The following is an 18,466-nucleotide window of genomic DNA, read 5'->3' on the forward strand; positions in this document are numbered from 1 at the left end:
TGTCATCGACGAAGGGCTCGTCGTCGACGGGGAAAGTACTGACGGCGATGCCGATTTTACCTTACGGCTTATATTTCTTTACCTCAGAAGGTGTAGAAAATTATTTTTTAATGGTAATCCTTACCGTTTGAGGAGATTTAGACGGCTCTGTAGCAGGTTTCTTAGCATGTTTCTCCTCAGAAGCATGACCCTTCTTCTCCTTAGACTTTCCTAAAGGAGATTTTGAGGGACTGCGACCCGAAGACCCTGGAGTGGTCTTTTTAGGGTTTTTTTCAGGCCTCTCACCTGAGGCATGAGCCTGTGGAGATCTGCTTCTTTTCTGAGATCTCTTGGATGTTGAAGACTCTTCCTCACTGTCGCTTGAGAGGATTTCTTTCCTGGCTTTTACCTTCTGGAGCCAGAGTAGAAGCCTTCCTTCCCGTTCTTTCAAGGTCTTATTGGAGAAAGTGCGACAGATTTTACAATCCTTTGCCTGATGGTCCAGGTATAAACAATATATACAGTCCTTATGAGGGTCCTCTGTATATAATCTTTTCTTAGAGCAGGTGGCACAAGCTCTAAATAAACCTTTCTTCTCCTGGTCAGCCATGGTAGAAGATCAATAGTAGTTTCCAAAAAAGCAATGTAGAAAAAGGGGAACCCCAAATTCTAGTCAGATACAGCAGAAAACTGAAGAGTTTGAGCAGAGCTCAAAGGAGACTCCCTAGCACAACGTGCGGTAGAAAATCTGAGGGGCAAGAGGTTCTCTCAGGAGTGTTCTAGAGGGTGAGGACAGCTGATTGGTTCAGAGAAAAGTTTGGGCCTTTTTAATATAACAAAGGCTATGGGTTGCAAAAGGAAAATGGGCCTAGGCCTTCTTTTCAGTTTGCTTTATGACTATACATTGCTTTTTTATGTACCGGAGACTCCCGTCTCGACGACGGGGAATAATACAGGCATGTGAATCTATGAAAGTTCCAATACTGGAGTAATGTTTAAATATTTAAATATCTGTATCAGTGTCTCACTTTGTGTATAGATGGCTGCATGGGTTGGTGAGTAGCTACACGAGTGTGTATATGGGTTATTAGTTGTTTTTTTTAGTATCAGAATGAGTGTATGGTTTGGTGGGGGGTATTACTTAGCACACAGATGCACGAATGAGTGACTCACTGTTTGTATGTGTTTTGAAGACAGCATGTGTGCAGGACTGTATGGGTGGATGAGTGTGTGTATGGGTGTGTTAGTGAGTGAATGACTATGTCAATCATATCTTTATGAGTAACTACATATGTTTTAAACTAGTATATGTGAGTATTGATGTATATAAGTGAGTATATGTGAGAGTGAGAGATTGGAAGAGTTCCTGTATAAATAAGCATGTGTTTCTATAAGTGATTGTTTAAGAGAGTAAGTATGTGTACGTTTCTGAAGCAGTACGAGTAGTGGTGTGTGTATAGCTGTATATGCAAGTAAATGGATGTTTTATAGTTTATTTGCATGTGTGAGTATGTGTGGGAGTAACTCTATGGATGAGTGTCGGTTTGTAACAGGATGTATAGGTGTATGAGTACATATGATGAGTGAGTACATGTATGAGTGACTATATAGAACTGTTGGTGAATGAGTGGATGTGTATGTAGATTTTGGAATTACTGAATAGGTTGTTGTAACTGGTATTGGTATCTCCGTTGTTTTGAAATTTTTAGTTTCTATTTTTCAATGTGTGTATCAAAGGTTATATTACGCTGCGAGGTCTGCCACTCTTTCACAAGGATGATGTAATCACTGATGTCATCAGTGATGTCATTTGAGATATCATTAGTGATGTCATGAGTGATGTCACTGACCATGTCATGAGTGATGTATATGTGACATCATCAGCAGTGCATTGCGGGTGCGTGAGTTATAGTTAGCTGAACTAACTATAACGGGGGAATTTCAAAGGTTTTGCGTGTTTTGCACGTTTGTTTCACTGCTTTCTCGTGCCTCAGTTCTACCGAGGCACAAGATGGCTGCCAACACTTCCTGGTTTGGAGTGTTGACAGACAGTTGACAGCCAATCAGCATGCCATGGGCCCCAGCAGCAGCACGCCCCTGGTAGATTCTAGTCAGGAAAAACAAGAACATTTTAAATGAGGTCACAGCTTCTTTTTATACACCATTTCCCTTTGTTTCCAAAGGTGCAGGCAAGGGGCGAACCAGATGCAACTGGTTCCTGAGCACTTTGTTTTGCTCAGCCCCTCTGCCTATTCACAGGGGGGGTCGGGACATCAGCCACACCACAGGGGGTGGAGCCAGCATTGTGGAGGGAAAGCCCAGCCCTATTCAGGTCCCAGGTGCAGCCCCTCCCTGCCATCAACATGCAGATCTCCCCATTCACCACCGGGGCAGACCCATCCTGACTCCAGGAGCCAGGCACACCAGCCAGCTCCAGCCAATCACAAGCCAGCACATTCACTGCACTGGCACACCAACTTCTAGAAGTGGTACTTCCACACTAGACATATTAAAGCCGCACACATCATCGCGCAGCATTCAATCTCACGAGTTCGCACACACCAAACTCGACCCTGCACTTCCCACACATCAGGAACTACCATGGTCAAACATATTCCCCATGCATTCCTATGGGAGGGCAGGTCAATCTCACACACCCACTCAGAGAGCGCACGCACTTTACATTGGGCTACAGTGAAAAAGTGCGCAGAGACCTAAAATCACCAACACCAGGTTACAGAAACAGGCTAGGCAACATGCCAAAAGGGCCAGGTCCAACACAACCCCCTTCCAGCCAAAACGCAGGGTAGACCAAGCACTCCCTTGATGGGCTTCCCTGCTTGGGCTTTGGGCAATAGAACACGGACGCGGGCCCGCACGATAGGGACACCCTCCCATTCTACGCCATTCTGAACCCACATTGTTTCCTCCAAACAATAACTCTCTGGCCCAACTAGGATACCCCACTGGTACTCTCTAGTTGTCCACGGGCAGGACCAGGCCCTAGGCCATCCAGATGTCACAGGTCCTGACCAAGTCACAGAGTGGGGGGCAGTAACCCCTGGCACACAATAGCCATTCTCCACTCTCCCTCTCAGTGTAGCTACAACTAACACTGATTCTTCAATCTAGGGTCCGCACCCTCAGGCTGTCCAGAGGTCACGGGCAAGAATGCCCTACCCTATCTCTACTTCTGGGGTCCTGCACCCTCCCAGGGAAGCACCCACCAGAAAACAACTCTCCTACCAGATCAGGACCTCTCTCCATCAACTAGTCTACCGCCTGGGATCTACATTCACCGGATGCACCGGGGTCAGAGGCGAGGACTCCCTCCCTCTGCACCCCCTTCCAGAGTTCTGCACCCTCCCGCTGTAGAGCAGGGTCCCTTTCCTTTAAGATGGGCCCTCCCTACTCTCAGGGCAGTACTACCCTAGTCAGCCAGGGACCCTAAGGATCCCGGCGAGGCCTGCACCACCCCTTCTGGGCAACACAGGGTCTCTTCACTTAAGATGAGCCCAACCTGTGTTCACAGGGGTACCCTAGAAGGCAACCCGGCCAGACACTGGTTACAGATGCCCTGCCTTCCAGGTCAGGCTACAACCCGAACCTGGTCTTCCCCTCCTCGGGGAAGGCCCGGCAAACCAGGACTTCACGGGGAGCACGCATGCCCCCCCCCCTTGAGGGTGACACATCACAAATGCGTCGGCGAAAGTCTGCCGGCCTCAGAACAGAAGTGGCGTCACCATGGTCACTCACGGATGGCCCAGCCCTTCTGGCTGGCCCCTGACCCACTGGCTTTTCCACTGGGGCTTTTTTCCCCCACTCTGCCCTTAACCAGGCCCTATGCACCCTCCACTCAGAAGCGGTACTGCCCAATACTAGGACCGCCGGAGTTCTGGTTACAGAAACTCTCCATCCTCTAGACACAGGAAGATCCTCCTCAAATGACCTGCCAGTACAGCCTAGGACCCCGACCTGGTGCTCCCTTAGGGAACCCTCCAGGCCCTGAAACAGGGTTTCGGCGCTCATGGAGACACGCAGTCCCTCCCACTCCTCCTCCTTCAGAGACAGGACATGGGCCCCTTCAACCCTCCCCATTCTACTGGGACCTAGCTGGGCTACACATGAACCTCTTCCTCCCATCAGGACTAGAAGATACACAAGCCTTTCTTGTTGGAATCACTCCCCAATGCCTCTGCAAGACCTCTAGCACACCGCCAGAAGCCCACCTTCTTGTCCAGTGCCTCTGCTGGACCTCGAGCACGCCAGAGGTACACCTCCAGTGCAAGCCTATTGTCAAGCAACCAGCTCACACCTACTCCTCCAGGGCCTCTGCAGGACCTACCACACCCCACTGGAGGTTCACCTCCCGTGTAAGCTTATTTAAAAAAAAAAAACTCACACCAACTCCTACAGTGTAACACACCACTCATCCACACACTCCCCCTCCAGGCTGGTAAGACAGTTTTTACCGCCCCTGATTTCTCAACCTGACTACCACGTGACACAGGTACCATTACTCCTGGAACGGGAAACACATGCACTGGACGTATATGTGTGTGTATATATATATATATTTTTTTTTTTTTAGCTGCCACCACTGGATCTTACCCTTACTGGGGAATCCAGACACACATACTACACTCCGGGATAACCACCCTCCTGGGCTAGCCATTTCTCCTCCCCTCCCTCCTCTATCCACACCTCTGGTGACAGGAACGGGGATTGGACACTGGACCCAGGAAGAAACTCCCTATCTACTGGCGTCCCGCCCTGTAATTTTCTCTCTTCTGCCACTAAACATAAAGCGCAGGAACGCCAATGCAGCGCCAGTCAGGGGTGCTCTATCTGCACAAGCCCATTGCAGCTGACCACTACTTGCTGGGCAGCTGGGGGACAATAACAAGGGGCCTAAACGCTGCACCTGGCACTAAGTGCTGCGCATCTGGGGAAGGCCAAGGTAGGGATGAAGGAGTGCGACTCACTCCTGAGTCCAAGACATGTCCCTAGAAAGAAAAAAACCTAAACGGTGCAGGTGCCCACTACTTGCTGGGCAGCTGTGAAGCAAACTGCGACAGGGCTCTCACTAGCCCTTTGGACAAAACTGCGCCAAACCTTGGGAGCCCTCCAGGCTCTAGAACAAACATATGGTGGCACAGGTTGGAGCCATCTAGGCTCTGAATCAATACTGCGGCACAGGCTGGAGCCATCTTGGCTCTGGACACAGCTGTGCCCCAAATCACGTGAGAGCCACGTAGGCTCTAAACAAAAACAATGCCCCAACACGTTGGAGCCCCGGGGGCTCTGAACAAAGAATGCCCCAATCACTGTGGGGCCCATGGGGGCTCTGGGACAAAGGCTACGGATCGGCGGAGCCATCTGGCTCTGGGGAATCATAAATGCAACGTGGGGGCAGCTCACTATCATCCGGGGCCGCCCTAAATGCTCCCCTGACGCGGTGCCCTTCTCAGGCACCAACCTGAGCTCCCAAAGAGCCCCCCCTGCCCGTTTCACTCACCGGGCTGCTGCGGCTGGCGGGGGATCCTCCGGCGGCAATGGGATGACTCTGGCGGTGGGATCAGGCACCGGCAATGTGCCTCGCGCCCCCCCCCCCGCTGCTGGCTGGCGCCCATCTTCACCCGGTCCCCCATCTCGGGACAGGGACTCAGTGTGGAGCCGCAAGGCTCCGGGTCAACTCCTTTTCCGCGGCTCCCTCCTGGTAATGGGAGCCCCGCAGCATTCGGCGAGTCGTCTCTTGGCGGCCCGGGGCTCTTCACAGCTCATGGGAGCCCCGGGCGGCCATCACTCGGCCTGCTTCTCCTTTTTCCCTACCCGGGAGATCCCACGCAGCCCAGCTTTCCCCCGGCGTATATATATCCACTCATTCTTCAATGCAAATTGCTATATATATAATGCATATTTAAATAACGAAGCAAACCACATTCACTGGATGATGTCATCAGTGATGTCATCAGTGATGTCATTTGAGATGTCAACAGTGATGTCACTGACCATGTCATGAATGATGTAATATGTGACATAATCAGCAGTGGATTGCGGGTGCGCGAAATATAGTTAGTACAACTAACTATATAGGAGCAATTTCAATGGTTTTGTATGAGTGAAATGTCCAGCTAACTATAACACCCCTAAAACTTATAGTTTTTGAGTGAATTTCAAAGGTTTTTTAAATGCTAATTCCTAACTATATAAGGCCTGAAACCTATGTTTTTTTCAGTGAATTTCAAAGGTTTTTTAAATGCTAATTCCTAACTATATAAGGCCTGAAACCTTTGGTTTTTTCAGTGAATTTGCAAGGTTTTTCTAAATGCGAATTCCTAACTATATAAGGCCTGAAACATATGGTTTTTTCAGTGAATTTCAATGTTTTTTTAAATGCCAATTCCTAACTATATCAGGCCTGAAACCTATGGTTTTTTCACTGAATTTCGAAGGTTTTTTAAATGACAATTTTTAAATGTATTAATTGTTATTTTTTTTATACTGATTTACTACATTTTTGCAGGCAGGTGTTCAGAGGGCACGCCCCCTTTTTACAACACTCTGCAGCGCAGCTCCATGGCGCTTACTGGAGATACCTGTTGGAATAGTTCCCTCTAGGGGACCTCTGGATTGAACAGGAATTAATTTCCCAACTTAAACTGTGCAAACTCACCCTGTAGAGTGTTCTAAATTGGGGGATTAAGTTCCCTTGCATACTAGGGGTCCCTGGGGGCCAACTAGTCCACCTGAAACCTCCAGTATGCGCCAGGGGGCTGCATTGCAGAGAGGTGTAATGAGGCCACACCCTTTTTTACACCTCTCTGCAATGCAGCCCCCGGGCGTGTTTGCAGAGGGGGAACTAATTCCCCTTGCATACTGGAGGTCCCTGGGGGCCAACTAGCCCACCAGGAGCCTCCAGTATGCACCAAGGGGCTGCGTTGCTTTGCCACGGGGGGCGGAGGTCCCCGGGGCAGTGTGGGGGGGGGATTGGGGATCCCCCACACTTCTTTATCACTATGCCCCCGTGATTTGGTCCCCCCCGGGGGTAATTTTCAAAAAAACAGACCGGGTTTAAAAAAAAAAAAATTCGGGGCACTTCTTTGTCCTTGTTGGACCACCTGGGCAGGCCTAGGGGGTCAGGGTGTGTCTACCCTGCCCCCTTTTTGTGTTCTACACGTTTGTTTTTCTGCTTTCTTGTGCCTCGGTCTACCGAGCACAAGATGGATGCCAACACTTCCTGGTTAGTAGTGTTGACAGCAAATGAGCATGCAGCTTTCTTGGGAAGGCATGCTGATTGGCTGCCACTGTCTGTCAACACTAGCACAAGATGGATGCCAACACTTCCTGGTTAGAAGTGTTGACAGCCAATGAGCATGCATCTTTTTCTGGAAGGCATGCTGATTGACTGCCACTGTCTGTCAACACTCCAAACCCGGAAGTGTTGGCAGCCATCTTGTGCCTCGGTAGAACCAAGGCACAAGAAAGCAGTGAAACAAAGGTGGAAAACACGCAAAGGGGGAGGGTAGAAGCACCCTGACCCCCTAGGCCTGCGAAGGGGGTCCCACAAGGACCCCCCAATTTTTTTTATTTACGGGGTGCGCGCACCTATGCGAGGTACGCGTATGGTGCGCGTACACTGCGATTGAAATTTTTTTTTAAAAATAAATACATTTTTGGGCCTTGGGGGTCCTTGTGGGACCCCCTGAGCAGGCCTAGGGGGTCAGGGTCCTTCTTCCCTGCCCCCTTTTTGAGTTCTACACGTTTGTTTTTCTGCTTTCCTGTGCCTCAGTCTACCGAGGCACAAGATGGCTGCCAACAATTTCTGTTTTGGAGTGTTGACAGACAGTGGCAGCCAATCAGCATGCAGCTCGCGCACGCAAAGGTACGCGCATGAGCGCGCACGGTACGCGGACCCGTGCACGTACGGTGCGCGCTTATAGATATATAAATTCATAAGTTCCTGTATAACTAAGTATGTGTTTCTATAAGTGATCATTTAAGAGAGTCAGTATGTGTATGTTTGTGTCTATAGCTGTATATGCAAGTAAATGGATGTTTGATAGTTTATTTGCATGTGTTAGTATGTGTGTAAGTAACTCTATGGATGAGTATCGGTGTGTAACAGGATGTATAGGTGTATGAGTACATATGATGATTGAGTACATGTATGAGTGACTATATAGAACTGTTGGTGAATGAGTGGATGTGGAAGTAGATGTTGGAATAGGTTGTTGTAACTGGTATTGGTATCTCCATTTTCTTGAAAATGTTTGTTTCTATTTCTGAATGTGTGTATTAGAGTGAGAGGAGGTCTGCCACTCTTTCACAAGGATGATGTCATCAGTGATGTGATTTGAGATGTCATCAGTGATGTCATGACTGATGTCACTGACCATGTCATGAGTGATGTAATATGTGACGTCATCAGCAGTGCATTGCGGGCGCGCGAGTTGTAGTTAGCTGAACTAACTATAACGGGGGAATTTCAAAGGTTTTGTATGAGTAAAATGACCAGCTAACTATAACTGGTGTGAAACCTATGGTTTTTTCAGTGAATTTCAAAGGTTTTTAAAATGCTAATTCCTAACTATAACGTGTGTGAAACCTATGGTTTTTTCAGTGAATTTGCAAGGTTTTTTAAATGCTAATTCCTAACTATAACGTGGCTGAAACCTATGGTTTTTTCAGTGAATTTCGAAGGTTTTTTAAATGGTAATTCCTAACTATAACGTGGGTGAAACCGATGGTTTTTTCAGTGAATTTCAATGGTTTTGTAAATGATAATTTTTAAATGCATTAATTGTTATATTTGTTATACTGATTTACTACATTATTTTACATTATTTATTTTTAGATATTCTATTTTTTAAATTACATTACATATTTTTAATATAAATTGAAAAAAAATGTTTTCACACCTCTCTGCAACGCAGCCCCCTGGCGCTTTTGCAGAGGGGGGAACTAATTCCCCTTGCATACTGGGGGTCCCTGGGGGCCAACTAGCCCACCTGGAACCTCCAGTATGCGCCAGGGGGCTGCATTGCAGAGAGGTGTGATGAGGCTATGCCCCTTTTTACACCACTCTGCAACGCAGCCCCCTTGCGCGTTTGCAGAGGGGGAACTAATTCCCCTTGCATACTGGGGGTCCCTGGGGGCCAACTAGCCCACCAGGAGCCTCCAGTATGCGCTAGGGGGCTGCGTTGCTTTGCCCCGGCGGTCCCCAGGGCAGTGTGGGGGGGGATTGGGGACCCCCCACACTTCTTTATCACTATGCCCCCGCGATTTAGTCCCCCCGGGGGTAATAAAAAAAAAAAAAACAGACCGGGTTTTAAAAAAACAAAATTGGGGCCTTGGGGGTCCTTATGGGACCACCTGGGCTGGCCTAGGGGGTCAGGGTATGTCTACCCTGCCCCCTTTTTGTGTTCTACACGTTTGTTTTTCTGCTTTCTTGTGCCTCGGTCTACCAAGCACAAGATGGATGCCAACACAAGTGTTGACAGCCAATGAGCATGCAGCTTTCTCGGGAAGGCATGCTGATTGGCTGCCACTGTCTGTCAACACTCCAAAACAGAAATTGTTGGCAGCCATCTTGTGCCTCGGTAGACTGAGGCACAGGAAAGCAGAAAAACAAACGTGTGGAACTCAAAAAGGGGCAGGGTAGAAGCACCCTGACCCTCTAGGCCTGCTCAGGGGGTCCCACAAGGACCCCCAAGGCCCCCCAAAATTGTTTTTATTTTTTCGAAAAATCGCGGCGTACTCGCACGGTGCGCGCTTATAGATATATACATTTTTTCAAATTCGATTTTCTCAACAACTACTGGAGGGATTTACACCATTTAAACAAAAGAGCGATCTGCGAATCAGGTTCTACCATTTTGCCAAATTTGGTGTAATTCCGTTCAGCCGTTCGGGCTGTAGCCGTGTCTAATCGTCCTATGGAAATTAACATGGGGAAAACACGTTTTGGGACCCCCCTTTTTTCTCGGCCCCTGCTTGACTAATCTACCGGAGACCTTCAGGGAAGAAGCAGAGCGGAACGGGCCATCTTCTTTGAGAAATTCGCGAAGATTCAACAACCAGCACCAAAGTTATTCCCAATAGAATGTTGCGGATTTCCTATGGAAACTAGGTCCTAACTATATATACCTACTGGCGACCGCAGTAGGTAATATATATATATACATATACACACACACACACATATACACGCACATACACATATATATATATATATACACACACATACATACATATACACACCTATACACACACACACATATATATATATATATATATATATATATATACACACACACATACACACACCTATATACACACACATAAGCATATATATACACACACATAAGCATATATATACACACACATATATATGTACACACACACACACACATATATATATATACAAACATACATATACACACACACATACACATATATACACACACACATACACATATATTTACACAAACATACACACACACACACACATATATATATCACACACACCAGGCCCTGCAGCCCCTGCTGTTAACGGCTAAGTGTAGCGAGGATCAGTTCCCTGCGTCGGGTCGGATGCAGGGCCTGGCAGCAGGCATGTGGTTGGGTGCCCGCGTGTAGCTCGATGTAAACCCAACTTGAAATAAAATCAAAACACCACTGAAATCCACTGGGAAATAAAACAAAGGTTATAGTAACAATATAGTTAGTTATGGTAATAAGCTTTTGACTTACATTAAGAAAATGTCATAAGTGATATAACAGATTAGGTCATAAGCAGTGTATGACACTGGCACAAGATATTAGTGGTTCAGTTAGTTTGGTGTTTAAACGTTAGATATAGTCTAATTTCAAAATCCAAAAATAATGCCACTGTTAGGATCCTGCATGCAGGTGGGTCGTGGGGAACTAGAAGAACCTGCTTAATCTATCTCACAAATGTATTCTGATGTTGTGTTAAACTAATGTTTGAAAATAAACACAAAAATTGAAACAGAGCAAAAATCATGCTTCGCTACATGATGGCTGAGAATGCGACTGACTTTTATTTCCTTTGGATGAGGACATACGACTCAGAAACTGGCCTTCAGTGTATCATATCTATCAAGCTAACTGTCTGAGAGGAGTGTTTTTGTCTGTATTCATGGAGGCAATCCAGCTATTCCAAGATCCCTGGCAACCAACAGTTGCAAACGGGGAAATGGGAGATTGAGGACTGATCCAGCCTAAATGTAATTGTGTTGCTCAGATGGATTAGAAACCTACTTAATTTTATTAATCTCTGAAATACATTTGTATTCAAACATAACTATATTGGTATTATTTAAACCTCATTGTAATGAAAAGACATCCTGCCTGAATAATAATGTAAGTCTGCAAAAAAGGCCATATATGGAGGGCAGTTGGCATAGGAAATATTTCTTAAAAGACGACATCCTGAGGAAAAACTGTTGCACGCAATGTTATCTAATTTTTTCCTGGGTAATAAAACGAACTGAGTGGCTCTGGTTATTGTTGGTGGTAAGGAGAGGACCTGATATTGCAATAAAAACACAGTGGTGAAATACGACACGAGGAGCAATTCAATGTACTAGGAGGCTTTGTAAGCAACAAAATAGATAGGCAGTCAGTTTTCCACAAACAAGATTACACAAATACAGGACAGTTGGAATTATGGGTACTATGGCACAATTTGGCAACAGCAGTGGCAGTTTCAGTGGTTTGTTACTTATCCCTAGAACATCTAATAAAAACAGCATCAACCAGCATCTTAATTTTCAAACACTTGAAGTGAGAGCTACAGATAAATGCGGGGGCAAACCGTAGTACCAACTACACTTCCGTTTTAATCCATTATAACTACTTTGAGATTAATATTAAATGTGAACTTCAATCCACAGAAGAACAACACATATACAATAGTAAAGCAGTAAATACCAGCTTGTTTCTTCCCACAATGGGAGAGGGCTGTGGAGTTCCCGAAATTGGAGTAGTACTTGGAGTCTTCAATTCATGTACCATACCAACAACTGTGTCTGGCACTTTTGTAGCATCACTACATGTGTCCTGCCACTGTGACAACTTGTCATTAAGCAATTCTGCAGCCTGAAAAACATTTTATTGCATAATGTTTAAACCATATCAAAAATGTCAAACTTGTCACACAGACGTTGAAAGAAAAAAGACAAAGGTCTATTATTGACATATGAGTAGCTGAATTTAACTGCATACTTTGTGCTATTTTATAGAAGTTTCATTGCTACTAGCGTGCCCTTTTAACATGACCTAAAGCAAATCTGAACTCTCAAACATTTCAAATGGCTACAGAGAGTAACATAACAATATTTGACTTAGCACAATGAACAATAGTTACTTACCTGTAATCTGTGGTTCTCCAGTATTGGTGTCTTTCATAGATTCACATGCCTGAATCATTTCCCGTCTTCGGAGTGGGAGTCCCACGGTACATAAAAAAGCAATAATATGCCTATAGAAAAAACAAAACCTTGGTAATAACAAACCAGGAAGTAAAGTAGCCCTAAACTACAGAGTACAACACTTCCACACTCATGACTATCCTAGTCATTTTGTATAGACCAAACTGCAGCCAATCAGGCAACAGCACCCACCAGAATGTACTCCTCAGAGGCTCAGGCTCTCAGATTTTCTACCGCATATCGTGTGAAGGGAGTCTCCCTGAGCTCTGCTCAGTTTCTTCTTACTTTGGTTGGGTTTTTACCTTCTAAAGAGGTCTACTTCAAGATCCCTCTTTAGGGCTTGTGATTCTTGTGGAAAGCTGAGGCTGTTTAAGGAGGATCCTCACAAGAAGTGCATATATTGTTTATATCCAGATCATGAGGTAAAGGAATGTAAAATCTGCAGAACCTTTCCTCAAAAAACCCTCAGGGACAGAGAGGGTTGTCTTCTCCTGTGGCTCCAAAAGATCCAAGGACCAGGATAATCCCGTTTCTGAGGAAGGGAGTATGGCCTCGGGGTCTACTATGTCCTCTAGAAAGAGGAAGTCTGAGGTTGAGAAGGCTATTCCTGGGGCAAAGGTGTTCAAGAAAGCCCAATCCTCTCAGGATTCTGGCGTGCCTTCTACTTCAAAAAAGGCTTCTCCACCTGTAAAATCTGGTCCTGGTACGCCCCCAAGGAAAACTGGAAAATCTTCATCTTCCAAGATAGCTTCTCATAAAATTTTACCTCAGAGTAAGACTTTGTCCACTTCAGCGTCGAGGACAGCTCCACCGTCGACATCTCTTCAAGTCAGCGCTTCTTCAACATCTACGGTGACATTCTCCTCACCAAGACCAGCTATGGTGATGTCTTCAGCCTCCTCACCGTCGACGCTGGTTCACGTATCAATTCGTCCCATCTCGTTGACGAAGATAGTGCCATCGATCGTCGACGCCCCTCCGTCGACGAAGATTCTAAAGGCACCGTCGACGAGTACTTCGTCGTCGACACTGGTTTTCCTCCGTCCACGACACAGACGACGGTGGCGCCGTCGACGCCTCCACTGTCAGCTTGTACAGAACTGCAAGTGTGGTCAGCCAAGCCGTCTACAATTCCTTTTCCTTCACCGTCTACCACAGCTTCATTGCTAGAAAGACATGGATCATCCCTAACGGCTCTATCTCCATTAAAATTGCCAGAGCAGTTGTTAGACTTTGAGGAGGAAGAGGAGGAATCCTACGAGGATGAAAGTTTTCGGGCAGCCAGAAGCCCATCTAAGCTGCTTATTAAATACCAGGATGAAGAACACGAAGAAGAGAAACAATTCCTTGAGCCTTCTGGTCGGGCTCCAGTGTCGGTGCCTTCTGCGCAGATGCCATTGGATCTACTACATAACCTTCAGTATATGCTGAGTGATTATTATCGCCGATTCCCACCTTCAGAATCAGGTGATTCACGCCTCTCAACGCCTATGCCACGAACATCCACAGCACCATTAAGACCACCAAGACAATCTTCTCTGCTGCCAACTTCGGAGACACAACCTCCAATACCTCCCTCTCCAGTACCATCTCATCACACCCAGGATGATGTTACTTCTGATGAGGAAAGAGAAGAAGGCGAGGTAGACGACAAGTCAGTACTGTCGGAGTGGGACGAGTATCAAGCGCAGACTCCTTCTCCAGCTGGTCCACCTACGGCGGACTCTCCGCCGGTAGACATTGCGACTTTTCATCAAATTATGGACAGGGCAACGAAAAGGTTTCTTATCACCATGGAGGCTAAACAGGATGATTGCTTCCTATATGATTTTAAAGATCTGCCACTAGGACAAGTGAAGACCATCTCAATAATTGACTTTATTTGGAAGGAGGGTTTAAAGATAATGGCTATGCCAAACTCTCTGCCGGCAGTTCTACCTCGAGTAGATAAGAAATATAAGGCGCCTCTCACTTCACCGGCATGCCTTATTGGTCAAGCTAGAACAGATTCAGTTGTTGCCCAGGCGGCTCAGAGGAGGGCCAGAAATCCTTCTTCGCAAGTCACTGCTACCCCGGATAGGGAGGGAAGACGTCTCAATTCAATAGGCAAGAAGGTCTCGACTACAGCGGCAACTAATGTCCGTGCTGCGAACTCCCTAGCGATACTTGGGAGGTATAACAGGCAGATGTGGTCAGACATAGCGCCTTACATTGAGAAGCTTTCTGAGCCGGAGAAGTCTGAAGCCAAAAAGATATTGCACAAAGGTGAATGTGCATCGGCTGAAATAATTGATGCTGCAGTGGACGTGGCGGCTACAGGTTTCAGACAGCTGGCGGGTGCAGCTGTTCTGAGAAGGCAAGGATGGCTAAAATCTACATCCTTTCGCTGGGAGGTCCAGTCTAAGATCATGGACATGGCCTATGATGGAGAGTTCCTTTTCGGGCAACACGTGGACGAGGCTTTACAAGCCATAAAGATGGACACGGAAACAGCGCGATCGCTGGGAACTCTGCAATTCCGTGAGTCTTCCTTTCGTGGTGCAAAAGGAAGAGGAAATTTCTCAAACAGAGGAGGTTACTCGCAGCAGCGTTCATATATCAACACGCAAGGTAACCAAAGATACCAACCGTACAGACAACAAACATATGGTCAGAAAGGAAACAATTATTCCCAGACAAGAAGGAAATCCTCTTATCGAGGAAGAGACACCAACAAAAGCAAGTGAGACGTACAAACTGCCACCACTTCTACCCAAGCCAAATTTACAAATTGGAGGAAGAATATCCCACTACTTATCAAATTGGTCCAAGATTACTACGGACAGATGGGTCCTGGACGTTGTATCCAGGGGCCACATTCTAGAATTTGTCAAAGCCACTCCAAATTCTCCCCCAAAAGGTCCACCAACAGCTCATCTCAAAGAGCTGTTCTCCCAAATATATTCAATGATTCGAAAAGGAGCAATCGAGAAAGTACCTTGATTGCAAAGAGGGAAAGGATTCTATTCGAGGTTTTTCCTAATTCGCAAGAAGTCGGGGGAATGGCGCCCCATCCTCGACCTGCGTGCCCTCAACAAATACCTCAAAAAATGGACCTTCCGGATGTCAAAACTTCAAGAAATCCTCTAGTTTCTCTCAGAAGGGGATCACATGGCAACACTTGACCCTCAGGACGCATACTTCCATGTACCCATTCTTCCCAGACACAGGACGTTTTTAAGGTTCAGAGTGGCTGGCAGGGACTTTCAGTTCAAAGTTCTCCCTTTTGGACTGCGTTCAGCCCCCAGAGTTTTCACAAAGATATTAGCTCCGCTTAGGGCTACTTTACTTCCTGGTTTGTTATTATCAAGGTTTTGGTTTTTCTATAGGCACATTATTGGTTTTTTATGTACCATGGGACTCCCACTCTGACGACGGGGAATGATTCAGGCATGTGAATCTATGAAAGACACCCCAATACTGGAGAATTATAAATATCAATAAATCATGCCATCCATCCCAGGCGAGCGCTTTGCAAGGAACATATAACTTCTATTACCTTGTAACCACACTTTGGCCAATTTAATAGACAGAGTGTTTAGCATTTGATAAACATAACTGTATGCCACATGATCCATTAAAGAAGTGGCTCCATTAATGACCACAGGAACTAAAGGGCTAGCCGGTGAATGTGCAATAATAGCAGTGAGAAGAAAAGAATGAGGAAGAAAGCATAATTTCGAATAATTGCTGTGAACATTCGACCCAAAAGCAATCACCAATGGCAGGCAGGCTTTGTGAAGACAGGATACAATCTTGTTAATAAAATCAAATATATAGTCAACCTAAATTTATCATACATTATCATAAAAACTAAGGAAATCTTTGATAAATGGTGCAGTTTGTGTTTGAATTGGTTGGGTACAATTGAGAAAATAACATTATTTTACCACACTTAGTATATTTGGTGACCATATCACCATTTCAATATATAGAATAATGTTTGGGAAAAACTCACTGCTTATCAACCTTTATTTGGAATAACAATGTCTAGAATAGCTATTGAAAAATTCAAAACTTTAAAGAACGATGTAGGTTTACCAGATTTCATTATGTACCAGACTACCTTTCTAGTTCCTACAAAATATGTCTACCACTTATCCATCACCTAAATTTTCCCAGCAACCACATGTACAATTACTCTGTTACCACCCTTCGCCCACTAACACCACAACCATTTTGCTGTTCAGACTGGACTATTGAAACATGTCTATTTTAACCGAGACATGGCTCAACGAAGCCTCTAATCCAACTATAGCTAAAGCCATCCCCACAGGTTCTCAGTTGGTCAGACGACACTGCCCCAGTGGTATGGGTAGGGGCATAGCAATCATTTAGAAAAATCAGTACTCTTGCATTGTTGTTCAGGTCGATGATATCGTCGGGGCTGAAACCTTGGGGTTTCATCTGGTGGTATCTCCCCACTAATCGCTGGGGGGTATCCTACTGTACAGACCCCCCGGCCCTACCGGTCAGTTTTTGGAGTCTATTAGCAACGCAGGTTCACACATGGCATTGAAATTCTAACACTGCCTGATGTTAGGTGACTCCATTGTCCACCTAGATAAACCCAACAACCAGGACGTCTCTAGATTAAGAGAATCTCTGGACATTTTTAGGTTGACTCCTTTTATTCAGTCCCCAACACATGAGCAGGGCCACACTCTCGACCAGATTTTCTCTTCAGTTAATATCCTCAGTAGCCCTCCCCTCCCGCTTGTGTGGTCAGACCATTTCTTCATTGAGTTTACTATCAACCGGGAGCCCTCACATTCTAACTCCCATGGTAAGCCCCGCACGGGTGAACAAGTTACTTACCTTCGGTAACGCTTTTTCTGGTAGATACTATATCTGCCTGTGGATTCCTCACCTTGTGAATATCCCCTTGCGTCAGCAACATTCGGAAATTCTTTTGTAGCTTCGCGCCGACGTGGATCCGGACGTCACAGAGGCACGGCATCGCACGCGACCCCGCTGACGTCACCGGCGCCTATAACAGGCCCACGCCGGCGTGATGACATCAGTTCCGCCCTTTTTTCCGTGCCCTCGAGGCACACGGACGGACCGATGACAGTAGAAATATACACAGTATACGTAGTATAGAAAACAAGGTAACACACACAGTGTGAAGCAAATGCAATAAAACATTTGAAATAGACAAATCCTTGACCATAAAATAATACATTATATAAACCACTGGCATAGAAGAGTGGACAACGGGGAGGCGGGTGGGTCAGTGAGGAATCCACAGGCAGATATAGTATCTACCAGAAAAAGCGTTACCGAAGGTAAGTAACTTGTTCTTCTGATAGATACATCTGCCGTGTGGATTCCTCACCTTGTGAATAGAGTCCCACAGCAGTCCCCACTCCCGGAGGAGGGTGTCCACTCTGCTATACCAGGAAATCTTGGAGGACAGAGCGCGTGAAGTGGCCGTCCCTCCTCACCTCGGTATCCAAGCAGTAGTGCTTCGCGAAAGTGTGGAGGGAGGCCCAAGTCGCGGCTCTGCAAATGTCCTCAACAGGAACACCTCTAGACAAAGCAGATGTTGCAGACTTTGCTCTAGTCGAATGTGCTCTAATACCCTCTGGTGGGTCCTTACCAGCCAAAGAGTAGCAGATCTTAATGCAGAGCACGATCCATCTCGACAAAGTCCTCTTATGGACCGCTCTTCCTTTCTTGCAGCCAGCAAAGCCAACGAAGAGCTGGTCGTCCACTCGACAGTCTTTAGTCCTGTCCAAGTAGAAAGACACCGCCCTCTTGGGGTCAAGACGGTGTAACCGCTCCTCCTCCTTGGAAGGGTGAGGGGGAGGATAAAAGGTGGGAAGGGTAATGGACTGACCAAGGTGGAAAGGAGTAACCACCTTAGGCAGAAAAGCAGCCCTGGTCCTAAGAACCATACGTTCAGCATGAATGGTCAGGAATGGGGGCTTGGAACTAAGAGCTTGAAGCTCACTTACCCTCCTTGCCGAGGTGATTGCAACGAGAAA

At 46.3% G+C, this 18,466-nt stretch overlaps 1 protein-coding gene across 1 annotated transcript in view; it reads right to left on the minus strand.

Annotated features, from left to right (window-relative positions):
- BAIAP2L1 (BAR/IMD domain containing adaptor protein 2 like 1) overlaps positions 1 to 18,466 on the minus strand; it is a 558,841-nt gene that overhangs the window by 240,243 nt on the left and 300,132 nt on the right. The window contains exon 8 of the mRNA XM_078665168.1: positions 11,938 to 12,105. Coding sequence (XP_078521294.1) covers positions 11,938 to 12,105 — 168 coding nt within the window. The remainder of the gene's footprint in view (positions 1 to 11,937; positions 12,106 to 18,466) is intronic.

This window comes from Lissotriton helveticus, chromosome 10 (genome assembly GCF_964261635.1).
Source record: "Lissotriton helveticus chromosome 10, aLisHel1.1, whole genome shotgun sequence".
NCBI lineage: Eukaryota > Metazoa > Chordata > Amphibia > Caudata > Salamandridae > Lissotriton > Lissotriton helveticus.